Source organism: Danio rerio, chromosome 18, assembly GCF_052040795.2.
Source record: "Danio rerio strain M-AB ecotype USA chromosome 18, GRCz13ab, whole genome shotgun sequence".
Taxonomy (NCBI): Eukaryota; Metazoa; Chordata; class Actinopteri; order Cypriniformes; family Danionidae; genus Danio; species Danio rerio.
In genome coordinates, this window is record NC_141038.1 from 802,501 (window position 1) to 821,362 (window position 18,862).

At 38.7% G+C, this 18,862-nt stretch overlaps 1 protein-coding gene across 2 annotated transcripts in view; it reads right to left on the reverse strand.

Moving 5' to 3' along the window:
• The window catches only part of lrrc49 (leucine rich repeat containing 49), a 37,364-nt gene that overhangs the window by 6,632 nt on the left and 11,870 nt on the right, over positions 1-18,862 (reverse strand). For both annotated transcript variants that reach the window (XM_087292875.1, XM_087292876.1), the window contains exons 8-13: positions 14,667-14,728; positions 8,379-8,529; positions 7,746-7,829; positions 5,476-5,651; positions 5,182-5,268; positions 1-108 (exon numbers count right to left, since the gene is read on the reverse strand). The exon at positions 1-108 is cut by the window's left edge and continues 130 nt beyond it. In XM_087292875.1, coding sequence (XP_087149001.1) covers positions 1-108; positions 5,182-5,268; positions 5,476-5,651; positions 7,746-7,829; positions 8,379-8,529; positions 14,667-14,728 — 668 coding nt within the window. The remainder of the gene's footprint in view (positions 109-5,181; positions 5,269-5,475; positions 5,652-7,745; positions 7,830-8,378; positions 8,530-14,666; positions 14,729-18,862) is intronic.

The following is an 18,862-nucleotide window of genomic DNA, read 5'->3' on the forward strand; positions in this document are numbered from 1 at the left end:
AGGGCCCCGGGGCCAAACAGACGCAATGTGTCCCCATCCAGCTCCGCCACGTGGCTCTCAGACAGCGACAGACTCTGCACACTGGAGCCCGAGCTGCCGTCCTGCAGTCTGAACACACCATTAGAATGGAAGTTAATGGTTACCAGTTTCCGACATTCTTCAAAATATCTTCTTTTGTGTTCAACAGAAAAAAAAACAGACAGGAACAGACTCTAATCACTGGAGCCCGAAGCACCATGCTGCAGCCTGAACACAATATTTGTATGGTAGTTAATGGTTACCGGTTTGCAACATTCTTCAAAATATCTTCTTTTATATTCAACAAAGAAGTGAAGTGGAACCGCTTGAGGTTATGAGTCATTGAGGTAAATGAGTCAATTTTTATTTTTGGGTGAACTATCCCCTTACCTAATGGCAATAATAATATTTGTATTATAATATATAATTCCTAACATTCTTCAGAATATCTTCTTTTGTGCTCAACAGAAAACATTCCTGAACTGCTGTGCTGCAGCCTGAACACAATATTAGTAAAAAAAAGTCAATGGTTACCGGTTTTCATTCATTCATTCATTTATTTTCTTGTCAGTTTAGTCTCTTTATTAATCCGGGGTCGCCACAGCAGAGTGAACCGCCAACTTATCCAGCACGTTTTTAGGCAGCGGATGCCCTTCCAGCTGCAACCCATCTCTGGGAAACATCCACACAAACACACTACGGAAAATTTAGCCTACCCAATTCATCTGTACAGCATGTGTTTGGACTGTGGGGGAAACTGGGGAAACCCACACAAATGCAGGGAGAACATGCAAACTCCACACAGAAACACCAACTGAGCCAAGGATCGAACCAGCGACCCAGAGACCTTTTTGCTGTGAGGCGACAGCACTACCTACTGCGCCACTGCATCGCCAATATTAGTATGAAAGTCAATGGTTACTGGTTCCCAACATTCTTCAAAATATCTTCTTTTGTGTTCAACGAAACAGTAAAATGGAACCACTTGAGGTTATGAGTCATTGAGGTAAATGAGTCAATTTTTATTTTTGAGTGAACTATCCCTTTAACTATTTATAATAATAATAATAATAATAATAATAATAAATTAATAATAATAATAATAATAATAATAATAATAAATATTTGTATAATTATATATCATTTCAAACATTCTTCAAATTATCTTCTTTTGTCCTCAACTGAAAACATTCCTGAACTGCCGTGCCGCAGCCTGAACACAATATTAGTATAGTAGTCAATGGTCACAGGTTCCCAACATTCTTCAAAATATCTTCTTTTTAAATTTTTGAATGAACTTCCTCTTTAACTAATGGCAATAATCATAATATTTTGTGTAGTAATTGTGAAATAATTAAAAATTGTCTTGTTTCTAGTCCAAATATCCACAAATTCCTAAATTAAGATGCATTTTCTCGACAAGCGAAACACATTGTGTTGTTTTCAGAAATAAAGAGTCAAAATGAAGAGAGATTTTCCTTAAAACAAGCACATTAATCTGACAATGGGGGAAGAGAAATAATGATCTTTTTCTTCTTGACATACTGTAAGATTAAAATAATATCAGCGTGTCTAGTTCTCTCCATCTGAGCTGTGGTTTTCACCTCCGACACAGAGATTTATGAATGATTTAGAGGCTGGCGGTGAACATGTTCAGACGGATCAGACTCTTCTGAGAGAAACATTTGTGCTGCAGATTCAGATCCACGTCACAATATTCCCATCTGAACACCAGAAGATCATACAGCAACTCGCCCATTTAGGAGGACATCTTTAAAAATGTGTGTAGATTATAATCTATTAATTAAACTGATATGTATAGTTTAGGGCGGCACGCTGGCTCAGTGGTGTTGCACTGTGGCCTCACAGCAAGAAGGTCGCTGGTTCGAGTACCGGCTGGGTCAGTTGGTGTTTCTGTGTGGAGTTTGCATGTTCTCCCCGTATTGGTGTGGGTTTCCTCCGGGTGCTCCGGTTTCCCCCACAGTCCAAACATCTGCGCTATAGGGGAACTGATCAACTGAATTGTATGAGTGTTTGTATGTGTGTGTGTGTGTGTTTCCCACTACTGGGTTGTTGCTGGAAGGGCATCTGCTGTGTAAAACATATCCTGGAATAGTTGGTGGTTCATTCCGCTGTAGCAACCCAAGATAGACAAGGGACTAAGCTGAAGCCAAATGAATGTTTAGTTTATGTTTACATTGATCCCCCCTATTATTTGTGATGGTTTGCTCCACTTATATTTGCTCTACTTATTATTGGACAGTTTTAAGTTATATTAAAGGGGTGCCTTTGACTAGGATTAAAAGTGAAAGTTATTTAGATGGAGTTTATTGACAACATTTATATGTTTATTCTGCAAGAACTTCCAGTAATCATTCATTCATTCATTTTCTTGTCGGCTTAGTCCCTTTATTAATCCACGGTCGCCACAGCGGAATGAACCACCAACTTATCCAGCACGTTTTTACACAGAGGATGCCCTTCCAGCTGCAACCCATCACTGGGAAATCCAGTGATCATTTAAAACATTAATGAAACCCAGGTCAATTATTTGTCTGACTGATTACTGATTGTACAATGTGTGTAAGTCCTACATTTAACACTGCTAAATGTTTAATCTAAGAGCATTTCACAAAGTGTTATAGAGCTAAAACTAGCTGCTGCGTCAGTGAAATATAAAGAGTATTGTAGAGAACAAGCCCTATAGACTATCCTAAAATGAGCCTTTTCACCAGGAAAAAAGAAAACATTAAACCACAATGAGCTTTTAATAAGCGATCGCCTTATTGCTGACACATTCCCTCACAAGTATATACGTTTACATTTATTGAAACACACATACACACACACACACACACACACACACACACACACACAAAAACCCTCATAAATATTGCACAAATATATGTGATAGACATAAATACAGATTTCTAAATTATTATTATTATTATTTCTAAAAAAAATACAATTAATGAATCTGTCAGACCCCTCCCCCTCCCTATCAGCCAATCACTGTATGCATAGCTAATAAGCTCTTGATGACATCACTATTGTTATGAGCTCAGCCCCGCCCTCACCCTCAGCTTCAGATTTCTCATCTCAGCAGCTTTATGAACAGATTTCAGAAAAAACTCTGATTTATTGTTATTTAGGGGAACTAAATAGCCCAGATCCTCTCTGCTCTTCATATATTAAGCAACATGACTGTATTTATAGCACTGATTACAATTCAAAATAACTAAATCATACTTATTAATAGGATTGTGTGACTTTAAAAGCAGTATTAGTGATGCTGAAAATTCAGTTTTGCATCACAAAAATAAATTCATATTTATTATATAATCACACAGAAAACAGCAGTTTGAAATCGTAATATTATATTAGATTTTAGCAATTTTTTACTGCATTTATAAAGTAATAAATGCAGCCGTGGTCAGACGTTAAATGTATATCAGTCCAGCTGTGTGCGCTTTTATAGGTGTGTTATGTTGAAACACGATGATTCACAACACATGACAGTTTTTGGGAAATTAAATATATCATGTAATAGTGTGTCAGACTGCACTGGTGTTTCCAGAGCCGTTTGGTTAATTATAATTGGAGCGGTTTGGTTTGGAGAGATTTAATTTAGAGAGGTTAATTCTCAGGGGATTAATGAGTTTTTAACGAACAGCTCTTGATGAGACTCGGCGCTGTAATTCTCTGCCCACAGAAAACACTCAGAGCTCTTCATGTCTGAACTGCACATTAATGGAGTCCTCACACAACCAAACGCATGACGGTTAGTACATACATATTTATAAAAATAAGGATAATTAAAGGAGAAAGTGTATTGTATATCATTTTAAAGTAAATTACACAAAAAATAAAAAAAATAAAAAACGTATAATAATGTATGAACAAACGATCAATTAAAATTTAATCAGACACAAATAAAATATAGAATAATTAATGAAAAAAAATGAAAAATTTATATAATTAATCATAAATAATATATTTGAGATTTTTTAAATATATATTTTCTAATAACTTCAGACAGAAATAATTTCTGAAATAAGAAAAAACATTTTTAATTAAAAATAGTCATTATTTTATTATTATTTTAATTAATATTTTTGAATAATTTTTAAAGTAAAATAGTCATTCATTCATTCATTTTCTTCTCGGCTTAGTCCCTTCATTAATCTGGGTTCACCACAGTGGAATGAACCGCCAACTTATACAGCATATGTTTTATGCAGCTGATGCCCTTCCAGCTGCAAAATGTACATTTAACATTATTTTAAAATAAATTAAACAGAATTATTAAAAATAAAATATAAAAAATTCATGAAAACATAATAAATGAAAAATGTATGAATAATATATAAATTACAGAATAAAAACACTAATAATTAAAGCAAAATAGCAAATAACAAATAAACAAATAAATAAAACAGAGTTAATAAAGAAACACGATTAGAAATAATTGATAAATAAAGTCAAGTAAAACTAATAAATAACATCATGAACATTTAATTTAAATGAAGGTATTTATCTAAAAAAACACTTTTAATTAATTAATTAAAATAGTATAAAACTTTTATTCATTTTCTTCTCGGCTTAGTCATTTTATTAATCTGGGGTCGCCACAACGGAATGTACCGCCAACTTATCCAGCATATGTTTCACTGGGAAACACCCATACACACTCATTCACACACACACTCATACACTAAAGCCAGTTTAGTTGATCAGTTCCCCTATAGCGCATGTGTTTGGACTGTGGGGGAAACCGGAGCACCCGGAGGAAACCCACACCAACACGGGGAGAACATGCAAACTCCACACAGAAACACCAACTGACCCAGCCGGACTTAAACCAGAGACCTTCTTGCTGTGAGGCCATGGCGCTAATCACTGAGTCACTGTGCCTCCCATTATTATTTTATTATACAAGTTCATTTTAATGCAATCTTAATGTTTTGTTTGCTCAACAAATAAACACATTTCATTATTAAACAAGTAAACATGCCTGCACTGTCCATCACCTGTAACCATGGCAACAACACAGCATCACTATAGGTACATCAAGACACTGCTGCTTACCAGGCTGAATAGTGACACACAAGCACACACATGCACACACACACACACACACACACACACACTGTAGTCTCTTACCGGGGGTCTCTGGGGCTGTTGGGTCGACTGTTGGATCGCAGACGTGTGTCACTTCCTCCAGCAGAAACAGTGAGCGGACTGAGACGTCTGAGAGAGAGAAACACACTTTTAAACACACACACACACACACACACACACGTAATCCTAAAAACACACACATATACACAAACACACACTAGCACACACACAAAGTCACACAAATGTACTCACACACACATACATATACACATACATCCCTATAAATATATATACATAAATACACACACACACACACTCACACACTCCCTCACTGACCTGGGCTCATCAGGTGACGTCTCCTGAGCATTTCCATTGGTCTGTGCAGGGCTGTGGGCGGGGCTGTTGTCTGGACTGACTTCTTCTTTAGTGTCGTTCTGGGCAGGAAGTTCGAGGTTTGCTTTAAGCCCCTCCCACTGCTGCGCTGCATTCTGAATGGCCAATCGACGCCTTTCCTGCAACAGAAGCACATTCAGAATAAGACATCTGCATTTACTCTATATACTACAGCATCTCCAGAACATCAGTATACACACACACACACACACACACACACACACACACACACAGGTATACACATATATGGACATATACATGCATAGCTGCTTTCGCTGTGGGTATGGTTGCTGTAATTGTTGCTATGGTTGTTGTTTCTGTTGTTGTTGTTGTTATTATTGTTGGTGTTACTGTTGTTACGGCTGTTGTTACTGTTGTTACTGTATGGTTGTTGTTTCTGTTGTTGTTGTTGTTGATATTGTTGGTGTTACTGTTGTTACGGCTGTTGTTACTGTTGCTTTGGTTGTTGTTTCTGTTGTTGTTGTTAATGTTGGTGTTACTGTTGTTACGGCTGTTGCTACTGTATGGTTGTTGTTTCTGTTGTTGTTGGTGTTACTGTTGTTATGGCTGTTGTTACTGTTGCTATGGTTGTTGTTTCTGTTGTTGTTGATATTGTTGGTGTTACTGTTGGTACAGCTGTTGTTGCTGTTGCTACTGTATGGTTGTTGTTTCTGTTGTTGTTGGTGATATTGTTGGTGTTACTGTTGTTACGGCTGTTGTTACTGTGGCTTTGGTTCTTGTTTCTGTTGTTGTTATTGTTGGTTTTACTGTTGTTACGGCTGTTGTTACTGTTGCTATGGTTGTTGTTTCTGTTGTTGTTGTTGTTACTGTTGTTACGGCTGTTGTGACTGTTCCTTTGGTTGTTGTTACTGTGGTTATGGATGTTATTATTGTTGTTGTTATTTTTGTCACTGTTGCTATGGTTGTTGTTACTTTTGTTATTGTTGTTGATATTGTTGGTGTTACTGTTGTTACGGCTGTTGTTACTGTTGCTATGGTTGTTGTTACTTTTGTTGTTGTTATTGTTGGTGTTACTGTTGTTACGGCTGTTGTTACTGTTGCTATGGTTGTTGTTACTGGTGTTATTGTTGTTACAGCTGTTGTTACTGTTGCTATGGTTGTTGTTACTGGTGTTATTGTTGTTACAGCTGTTGTTACTGTTGCTAGGGTTGTTGTTACTGTGGCTTTGGTTGTTGTTAATGTTGTTGTCGTTGTTATTATTGTTGGTGTTACTGTTGTTACAGCTGTTGTTACTGTTGCTATGGCTTTTGTTGCTGTATGGTTGTTGTTACTGTTGTTACTGTTGCTATGGCTGTTGTTACTGTTGCTATTGGTGTTGTTACTGTGGTTATGGCTTTTGTTACTGTTGCTATGGTTATTGTTACTGTGGTTAAGCCTGTTGTTACCGTTGCTATTGTTGTTGTTACTGTTATTGTTGTGACTGTGATTATGGTTGTTACTGTTAATGTTGTTATGGTTGTTGTTGTTGTTGTGGTATGGCTGTTGTTACTGTTGCTATGGCTGTTGTTACTGTTGCTATGGTTGTTGTTACTGTTGTTATTGATGTTGTTACTGTTTCTATGGTTGTTGTTACTGTTGTTATGGTTGTTGTTACTGTTATAGTTGTGATTGTGGTTATGGTTGATACTGTTATTGTTTTTAAGGTTGTTGTTGTTATTGTTTTTACTGTTACTGTTGTTGTTGTTTATTGTTGTTATGGTTGTTGTTGTTGTTACTGTTGTTATTGTTGTTCCTGTTGTTAGGGTTGTTCTTTGTTTGTTGATTTCTCTGTAACCTATACCATATTCACAGCCATTTATCAATTTGTCACATTTTTCAAAATCCCTCAGATGGGTGACAGTGTGGAGAAACAGCGTCTGCTTTTCTGCTGTTTGACCTCCAGTCGCTCTGAGAGAATAAATGCTTTAATAAAAGACTTGAATGTGACACAGATGAGCTGAAGATTCTGATCTGCGCCTTCCAGATGTCTGAACCCCAGAGCTCACTACATGTGTGTATGTTTTAGTGTGTGTGTGAGTGAATGTGTTATGCATGAGTGTGTGTGTGTGACAGAAAGAGAGAGTGTGTGCGTTTTAAAGAACTAAGCAGGAGTTATCAGGCTTACATTACAAATCCCCCTTGATCTCCTACACAAAACTGCAGAAAAATGCATGTGTTTCAGTGTGTGTGTGTGTGTGTGTGCGTGTTTGTACCTTGTGTGCAGCCTGTTTGTGACTCTCCTTCTTCTTCTCATCCTCCTTTCGTGCTGAAACACTCGCTGTGCGTCTCTCCTCCTCCTGGAGAACAGCAGGACACTGTTAGGAAGTTTGTGTGTGTGTGTGTCCACAATTCACAAAAACAAATAAACGTGCGTGTGTGTGTGTCAGTAAGTGAGTGTGTGTGTTTATGTGTATGTGTAGCCTGTCTTTGTCGGTACTAGTCTCCAACACTGTTGCAGTGCATTCTGGGAAACAAACAACTGAGATGGAGACATATCATCTGATGATAATCCACTGAGATCCTCTCTCTCACACACACAAACACACACACACACACACACACACACACACACACACACACACACACACACACACACACTCTCTGCCTTCAGTTAATATAACACGATGATTTATAAATGAATGAGTGTAGATGTATAAGAACAGCTGTGCATTAACTGCTGTAAAATAAGATAAACATTTGTTTATGTAGATTATGACATGCTCAAAATGCATCGTCATGCTTTTATTTTTTCAATTATTTTTTAGTGTGGTGTGTGTGGAGTGTGTTTCAGACTCATGGTCACATTACTATGAGTGCAGTGGTGTGTGTGTGTGCGTTTGACTCACGGTGATGCGCTTCATGTCGAGCAGCTGTAGGTGTGGGGAGCAGCAGCGCAGGACGCTCTGTCTGAAGCATGACTCCACACACACAGGATTGCCATCGAGGCTCAGCTCAGACAGAGAGCCACAGTCCCATAGACAGGCCAGCGCATCCACACTACACTCACAAAGGGGAATCACAAAACAAATAGAGTGAATTTTCATCAAAAAATAACAACACAGGCTTATTCTGAAAACGTAGTCCTATATATGTTTCTGGACACCGCGAGTTATGTAGACAGAGGTACGTATGGCTGCATTTCATTTTTTAAATGAACCCTACGGGGCGGTGTGACGCCATACCTTTTCGTGCTGACCAGCTGACGAGTTTCCCTGCTGCAACTAATTTGTCTAGTTAGCTCGCCATGTATGTTGGCGGACTTGAGACGCAGAGAGGAGTTGACCACAACGACTGGGTTCAAGTCCGGTGAAGACAAAATCAGAATCCAAAAAATAAAATAAACACGTAAATAACAGGGTGAGAGTGTGGTAACATCTGAAAACATGGTAAAAATCAGGCGAGGGCTTTCTTTTACTGGATTGCTGTTGAAAATTGGGTTCAGGAAATTGGGTGGGAGAGTCAACCGTTAAAATTGGATGGGTTTAGGGAAGGAGGAGGCTGGGTCAGTCGATTGTTTGGTCGGTCAGTCAGTCAACAGCGGCCTCTAGTGGGTTTACGCAAGAACACCAGGCTCAACAGCACTCGCGAGAGCAATTTAAGATAGAAAAGGCGCAGACATTGGCCTCTCGTGGATTCACGAAAACAAAAACTGCAAAAAAAAAAAAAGTAGCCCCTAGGATGTATTTCGCAGCCTCCAGAAACGTATACATTTTCGTTTCAGCCTGGGTTGGAAAAAAAAGACACCATTACAGAGTTCCTTTGTTAAATTGGTCAAAACTAGAAATTAAAGACAAAATGAACCTAAAGTTAAAGATGTGAGATGTGAATAACCAGACATCATGATGTAATATCAATCTTGCAACAAAAATACAAGAATTGTGCAACACAGGCTTATTATTGATAGGTACCCCTGTACACATTACTGGGGAGTGTGAAATATGTCCCAGGAGCAACGTTTTTTTTTTTTTTTTGCAGTTTTTGTTTTGGTAAATCCACCAGAGGCCGCTGTGTATGGTTTTTCACATCTCAAATTTCTCTCTCGAGCGTCTTCACTCCTGCTGTTCTCGCATAAACCCACCAGAGGGATGACTGACTGACTGACTGACTGACTGACTGACTGACTGACTGACCCGCCCACCCCTTCCCTAAACCCAACCGACAGTGTTTTCAAAAGCAATCCAGGAAAAGAAAAGCCCTCACGACTGCCTGATTTTTACCACGTTTTCAGATTTTACCATATTCTCACCTGTTGTGTACTTGTTTATTTTATTCTTTGGCTTCTGTTTTTGTCTTGCCTGTTTTTGGAGCCATTTTTCACTAGACTTGAATCCCGTTATCATGATTAATTCTACTCTGCGTCTCAAATCTACTGATGTACAGTACATGTCAAACTACCACACAAATTGGTAACAGCGAAAAAGCCGTCTATACGGACGTAAGCAGTCAGCATGAAAAGGAACGGCATCATAGCGGCCCATAGAGCTCGTTTAAAAGATGAAATGCAGCCATACGAAGCTTTGACTACATAATTCACCATCTCCAGAAATGAATACAGGTATATGCAGGAATCAGAGAATGAAATTCAATACCTTTTAAGGGCTTTTTTAAGACTCTTTCCACACATTTTAAGACCCCATCGGCGACATTTTATCTTGCAGTTTATTTAATAAATACTGATTGAAACTAATACATTATCTATTGAGTAAATAAAAATGCTAATCCAGCAGGTGGCGCTATAGAACAACAGAAATAACAGTGTTTCCCTGATTACTGCAATAAATAGAGCAGCGTGATGCCAAATCTAGCAGGAATTTATCGATTTCCAAAAAAACGGCACAACGTCCCAAATATTTAAAGATTAAATTCAGGCAAAATTTAGCGTACTGATACAAAATACCTTGTAAAATAGCATTTAAGACTTTTTAATACTTTTTAAGACTTTTACACCCTGGTATATAGGGCTACGCTTTCAGAATGATTTTGTAATTGTGAGAGAATTACAAGATGCAAACTCACAATTGCAAGAATTTATTTTCAAATCAAGATTGTGGTGTAAAATAAGTATTTCAGGAATTGTGATGTAAAAATAATCTGAAGAAATTGAAAGAAGGCTAGCAGGCTTCCAGAGCCCCAACCAAAACTTCAGGAATTAAGAGACCTATTCTGCCTTTTTTAACAAGCTGTAAACTGCGTCTCTGCTGTCTCTCATGTGTGTTTGTGAGTTTGAGCTGACAACAGCACACAGATGATGTTCTCCAGCTCTCTAAACTGACCCTTTCAAGCTGACCCTAATTGTGGTGTTTTGGTTACTGTCGCTTTAAATGCAAATGAGATTGTGCTCTGTTCAGAAGAGGGCGGAGCTACAGACGCTTGTGCGTCACTCACTATAGTAACAGATGTAAAGCAGCAGTGTGTGTGTTGTGAGTGCTGGTCAGGTGTGCATGTGTGCTTCAGTGTGTGTGTGTGTTGATGCTTCTGTCAGTCTGTGTCGCTCCTGTCGCTGTTCATCTAGAACTCCACATCTATAATCCTCTTAGTCTATGCTGACATCACCTTCAGCAGCTCAAACACTCTAATGCAGGGGTCAGGAACCTTTTTTCAGCAAAGAGCCAAATAAGCCTGTCTCATCCTTCAAGTTCATGGGAACCAACATCTCTTAGGACCTTTCCTGGACCACCAACACCTCCAGCCTGGTCAAGAAGGCTCACCAGCGCCTATTCTTCTTAAGGCAATTTAAGAGGAACCAGCTTTCATCAGCCGCCTTGGTGAACTTCTACCACTGCACAATAGAGAGCATCCTGACAAACTGTGTCACAGTCTGGAATGGAAGCTGCTCTGTTGCTGAGCGTAAGGCACTGCAGCGGGTGGTGAAAACTGCCCAACGCATCACAGGGACCACACCGCCAGCCATTGAGGACATCAGTATTCTGAAGGACACCTCTCACCCTGCTCACAGACTGTTTTCACTCCTGCCTTCCGGGAGGCGCTTCAGGCTCCCCCGGACTAAAACCAGCAGACTGAGGAACAGCTTTCTCCCCAGAGCTGTCTCCCTCTGCCCCTCACTGACTCTTTTGCCCCCTTAATACACCCCCCACTCTCCACTAACTTAAACTCCTCATGATCACTGCACTGTTTAACATTTACACATTTAATAATTGCACATATTCACTGCACTGATTCACTGATTTGACCTGTACATACACACTGCACATGGATATCAGTAATTACGTTTATCTATCTGCACACTCCTGATTATTAATATTCAATTAAATTCAATTTACCTTTATTTGTATAGCGCTTTTATTATGTAGATTGTGTCAAAGAAGCTTCACATAAAAGATCTTAGTAAATTGGAACAGTGTAATCCAGTTTTATTTTAGTGTTTAAGTTCAGTTCAGTTCAGTTCAGTGTGGTTTAATAATCACTACTGAGGGTCTAAACACTGGAGATCAAATCCATCGATGCGTAGCTCCACCGATCCCAAACCATGCAAGCCAGTGGCGACAGCAGAGGGGGAAAAAACTTCTTAAATTGGCAAAAGTGAAGAAAAAAAACCTTTGAGAGAAACCAGACTCAGTTGGGCACCACCATTTAAATTTCTCCGCTGGCCAAACGTCTTGTGCAGAGCTGCAGTCTCAGCAGCGGAGGCTGGAAGCTGGGACGAGTCTTCGCTGAGGCCCAGCTTCCAGCCTCCGCCGCTGAGACTACAGCAACCTGTACATATATTCATTTATTGTAAATTTATGTTTATAGCTAACCCAACCCGTCTATAATGTTGATAGTACATCCATCTGTAAATATCACCATAGTCTTTCTATAACTGAGACCTGTATCCTGCACTTGCTGCTATTGCACTGCTGGTTGGACCTAAACTGCACTTCTTTGCCTTGTACTATTACATGTGTCATGACAGTAAAGTTGAATAAGCTAAATCTAAAAATTCTGATTTTTTTAGCAAATGCATTTTTGTAAAGAGCTATATATATATATATATATATATTAGGGGTGTCAAAAATAATCGTTTTTCCGGTGCACTGCGATGCAGACGCGTACAATTCGGTATCGGTTCAGTAATAATCATAACCGGTTATTACTGACGTCATTTACCTCATATGCGCTCTGTCGCGAGGGAGGCGATCGCGAGTATTTACAACGCTTTAACTACTTAAAACTCATAAACTGCACAATTTCACTGTGTGTGTTTGCTGGATCAGTCTTTTACTGGTATATACAACAATAGCCCCTATTTCACTGAGATCGAGAGAATGAAAGTAGCATACTCCATTTCTCTCTCTCTCTCTCTCTCTCTCTCTTTCTCACTCACACACAGTGGCCCATTTGACCTGCTGGCGTGGCTTTTCTTCTCTTCTCGGCTGTTTTACAGCGTTACTTTTGCATCCAGAAACGAGCGCGTGTCTGCAGAGTTTTCTCCACCGTGTCTATCATACATCAGCTGTGAGATCGCCGCTGCCGCCTGCCGCTTATCAGCATCACTCATCTGTGAAGAGCGCAACGCGCAAGAGCCAATCGCAACCGTTTTGTTTTTTTTTGAGGGTGTGACCAATCAAAGGGGTGTAAGAGAACTACACAAGGATCAGAAATTGAGCTGGATATTTATATTTGTTTATATTATTTGCTAAATGCTCGTTTTGTTTAAAGTTACAGTTTATAAATCTGACTGTTTGTATTAAATGACAAAATTGTATTACAAATAGTATATAAATATAAATATATTCATACATTTTAATACAAGAAATGCTGCTGTGAAGAAAATATAAAACTGTGTATGGAAAGCACCGTCAATGCACCGTGATGCACCGAAATATCGAATTGAACCGAATCGATGGCATGATAATCGTAACCGAACCGTGAGACTAGTGTAGGTTCACACCTCTAATATATATATATATATATATATATATCAAAATGCATTTGCTATATTAAATAAATTACTAAAAATTGTTATAGTATTTCTACTAATACTATATAATTATTTGTAATATTACTATACATAATACAGGTTTAAACAAAACCTTAATTTATGTCCATGCTCATCCCAAAAATAAACAAACATGAAGCATCACATGTTGAGCAAGTCCACGAATGAAGAAAGAATAATTTACAGTATTTTTATTTTCATCACCACTCATGAATGTTTTTTATATTTAAGTTTCTATAGAAATGGAGGATGTTTGCCCTTTATTGGTCACAATTCAGGTTTATCCATGTGGCCACAAACGTACAGTGGTCCAAACGTCCTAGCTCTTATTCATTGTTCTGTATACAATTTAGGATGGGATTGTAATTGTGTTTTCGATAGGCAACAGATTTTTAGTGATGGTTATAGTTTTTTAAATGATAATATAATATTGAAGGAAGACAGCTGGAGAGCCACAGACTTTTGGTCAAAGAGTCACATGTGGCTCAAGAAGCCATAGATTTCCTACCACTGCTCTAATGGCTAATGGACAGACGGCTGCTTCTCACTCAGGGCTGCTGTTTATGCACTAGTGGGTGGGGCTTTTCCCCCTCTGATGACACGTACAAAGGGAGAATGCCAATCAAAGTGTTTCCTTCATCAAGTCTGATTATAATAAACACAATTCACTCATGTTCATCATTAGAGGCTGCTGGAGATACTCACACACTGCTGACACACACACTACTGGGTGTAAGCCCCAAATAAAGGGGATTTCTGCATATCAGCTCTTTTAAATTAAATTTAACACAGATATTGAGTGACCCATGAGCTTCAGTTAACCCCACCCACCCACACACACACAGAGACACACACACACACACTCAGGGCAGTGGATGCAGCAGGATGACACAGCAGTACTGAGGGACAAACATGCCGTCAGACCGCATCAACACTTCAGACTGCAGCCACTCCTGCATCCGCTCACTCCCTTAGCAACCGCAGCACTCACACCATGACAACAGCGGAACAGACGACTGAATCATGTTCCCACGGTTACAGAATAAGACACACAACAGTTCAAATGCTTCTGTGTGTGTGTGTGCACTGCTGCAGTATTAGAGCACAGTGTGTCCTCAGACAGCTTAAACACACACACACACACACACACACACACACACACACACACACACACTGGTGCTGAAGCTGCTGTTACCTGCTGATGTTGTTGGCGCTGAGAAACAGGCGCTGCAGACGAGGAAGATGCTCCACATCCGTCTACAGACAGGCAGAAAAGATGGAGAGATGATGCTGCATCCTACAGACACCGGCACACTGATACACCCGTACTCACACACACATGCGCGCGCACAACGCCGGCGGGAGGGGCAGCGCAAGAGCTGCGGGGGAGGGGAGAGTGTGTGTGTGTGTGTGTGAGTGTGTGTTCAGCACACACAAGAAGTGCTTGACAGCAGAAACAGGCAGTGGTTTCAGCTTTCACACACAGTCAATGTGTGGTTGCTAGGGTGTTGTGGATGGTTGCTAAGAGGATTTGTGGTGATTGTTTGGGTGTTGAGGATAGTTTTTAAGACATTTCCATGCGTTTCCTAAGGTGACAATGACTGCTAAGATGTTTTAAGATGGTTGGGAGCATGTTATGGATGGTTGCTAAGATGAATTGAGGTGTTACGGATGGTTGCTAAGATTTAAGGGGATTGCTAGGGTGTTGAGGATGGTTGTTACATTGTTTTTAGAGGATTGTTATAGTGTTGAGCATAGTTCTTAAGATGTTTTGAGGTTGTTGTTGTTAGGGAGTTGAGGTTGGTTGCTAAGATGAATTGAGGTTGTTGTTAGGGTGTTGAGGGTGGTTGGTAAAATGTTATGAGATGGTCGGGATGGTGTTGACGATGGTGTTAAGATGAATCGGGGTTGTTGTTAGGGTGTTGAGGATAGTTAAGATGTTGAGGTTGTTGTTAGGGTGTTGAGGATGGTTGTTAATATGTTTGAGGTTGTTGTTAGGGTGTTGATGATGGTTGCTATGACGAATTGAGGTTGTTGTTAGGGTGTTGGGGCATTGTTTTAATCTTAGGAGATGGTTTTTATAGTGTTGAGGATGGTTGTTAAGATGAATTGGGGTTGTTGTTAGCGTGTTGAGGATATTTAAGATGTTGAGGTTGTTGTTAGGATCTTGAGGATGTTTGTTAATACATTTTCAGGTTGTTGAAGATGGTTGTTAAAATGTTTTGAGGTTGTTTTTAGGGTGTTGACGATGGTTATTAATATGTTTTCAGGTTGTGGATAGGGTGTTGACGATGGTTGTTAATATGTTTTCAGGTTGTTGATAGGGTGTTGACGATGGTTGTTAATATGTTTTCAGGTTGTTGTTGTTAGGGTGTTGACGATGGTTATTAATATGTTTTCAGGTTGTTGATAGGGTGTTGACGATGGTTGTTAATATGTTTTCAGGTTGTTGTTAGGGTGTTGACGATGGTTGTTAATATGTTTTTAGGTTGTTGATAGGGTGTTGACGATGGTTGTTAATATGTTTTCAGGTTGTTGTTAGGGTGTTGACGATGGTTGTTAATATGTTTTTAGGTTGTTGATAGGGTGTTGACGATGGTTGTTAATATGTTTTCAGGTTGTTGATAGGGTGTTGACGATGGTTATTAATATGTTTTCAGGTTGTTGTTGATAGGGTGTTGACGATGGTTGTTAATATGTTTTCAGGTTGTTGTTAGGGTGTTGACGATGGTTGTTAATATGTTTTTAGGTTGTTGATAGGGTGTTGACGATGGTTATTAATATGTTTTCAGGTTGTTGATAGGGTGTTGACGATGGTTATTAATATGTTTTCAGGTTGTTGTTGATAGGGTGTTGACGATGGTTGTTAATATGTTTTCAGGTTGTTGATAGGGTGTTGACGATGGTTATTAATATGTTTTCAGGTTGTTGATAGGGTGTTGACGATGGTTATTAATATGTTTTCAGGTTGTGGATAGGGTGTTGACGATGGTTGTTAATATGTTTTCAGGTTGTTGATAGGGTGTTGACGATGGTTATTAATATGTTTTCAGGTTGTTGTTGTTAGGGTGTTGACGATGGTTATTAATATGTTTTTAGGTTGTTGATAGGGTGTTGACGATGGTTGTTAATATGTTTTCAGGTTGTTGATAGGGTGTTGACGATGGTTGTTAATATGTTTTCAGGTTGTTGATAGGGTGTTGACGATGGTTATTAATATGTTTTCAGGTTGTTGATAGGGTGTTGACGATGGTTGTTAATATGTTTTCAGGTTGTTGTTGATAGGGTGTTGACGATGGTTATTAATATGTTTTCAGGTTGTTGATAGGGTGTTGACGATGGTTGTTAATATGTTTTCAGGTTGTTGTTGTTAGGGTGTTGACGATGGTTATTAATATGTTTTCAGGTTGTTGATAGGGTGTTGACGATGGTTATTAATATGTTTTCAGGTTGTTGATAGGGTGTTGACGATGGTTGTTAATATGTTTTCAGGTTGTTGTTGTTGTTAGGGTGTTGACGATGGTTATTAATATGTTTTCAGGTTGTTGATAGGGTGTTGACGATGGTTGTTAATATGTTTTCAGGTTGTTGTTGTTAGGGTGTTGACGATGGTTATTAATATGTTTTCAGGTTGTTGATAGGGTGTTGACGATGGTTGTTAAAATGTTTTCAGGTTGTTGTTGTTAGGGTGTTGACGATGGTTATTAATATGTTTTCAGGTTGTTGATAGGGTGTTGACGATGGTTGTTAATATGTTTTCAGGTTGTTGTTGTTAGGGTGTTGACGATGGTTGTTAATATGTTTTTAGGTTGTTGATAGGGTGTTGACGATGGTTATTAATATGTTTTCAGGTTGTGGATAGGGTGTTGACGATGGTTGTTAATATGTTTTCAGGTTGTTGATAGGGTGTTGACGATGGTTGTTAATATGTTTTCAGGTTGTTGTTGTTAGGGTGTTGACGATGGTTATTAATATGTTTTCAGGTTGTTGATAGGGTGTTGACGATGGTTGTTAATATGTTTTCAGGTTGTTGTTAGGGTGTTGACGATGGTTGTTAATATGTTTTTAGGTTGTTGATAGGGTGTTGACGATGGTTGTTAATATGTTTTCAGGTTGTTGTTAGGGTGTTGACGATGGTTGTTAATATGTTTTTAGGTTGTTGATAGGGTGTTGACGATGGTTGTTAATATGTTTTCAGGTTGTTGATAGGGTGTTGACGATGGTTATTAATATGTTTTCAGGTTGTTGTTGATAGGGTGTTGACGATGGTTGTTAATATGTTTTCAGGTTGTTGTTAGGGTGTTGACGATGGTTGTTAATATGTTTTTAGGTTGTTGATAGGGTGTTGACGATGGTTATTAATATGTTTTCAGGTTGTTGATAGGGTGTTGACGATGGTTATTAATATGTTTTCAGGTTGTTGTTGATAGGGTGTTGACGATGGTTGTTAATATGTTTTCAGGTTGTTGTTGTTAGGGTGTTGACGATGGTTATTAATATGTTTTCAGGTTGTTGATAGGGTGTTGACGATGGTTATTAATATGTTTTCAGGTTGTTGTTGATAGGGTGTTGACGATGGTTGTTAATATGTTTTCAGGTTGTTGTTAGGGTGTTGACGATGGTTGTTAATATGTTTTTAGGTTGTTGATAGGGTGTTGACGATGGTTATTAATATGTTTTCAGGTTGTTGATAGGGTGTTGACGATGGTTATTAATATGTTTTCAGGTTGTTGTTGATAGGGTGTTGACGATGGTTGTTAATATGTTTTCAGGTTGTTGATAGGGTGTTGACGATGGTTATTAATATGTTTTCAGGTTGTTGATAGGGTGTTGACGATGGTTATTAATATGTTTTCAGGTTGTTGTTAGGGTGTTGACGATGGTTGTTAATATGTTTTTAGGTTGTTGATAGGGTGTTGACGATGGTTATTAATATGTTTTCAGGTTGTTGATAGGGTGTTGACGATGGTTATTAATATGTTTTCAGGTTGTTGTTGATAGGGTGTTGACGATGGTTGTTAATATGTTTTCAGGTTGTTGATAGGGTGTTGACGATGGTTATTAATATGTTTTCAGGTTGTTGTTGATAGGGTGTTGACGATGGTTGTTAATATGTTTTCAGGTTGTTGATAGGGTGTTGACGATGGTTATTAATATGTTTTCAGGTTGTTGTTGATAGGGTGTTGACGATGGTTGTTAATATGTTTTTAGGTTGTTGATAGGGTGTTGACGATGGTTGTTAATATGTTTTTAGGTTGTTGATAGGGTGTTGACGATGGTTGTTAATATGTTTTCAGGTTGTTGATAGGGTGTTGACGATGGTTATTAATATGTTTTCAGGTTGTTGTTGTTAGGGTGTTGACGATGGTTATTAATATGTTTTTAGGTTGT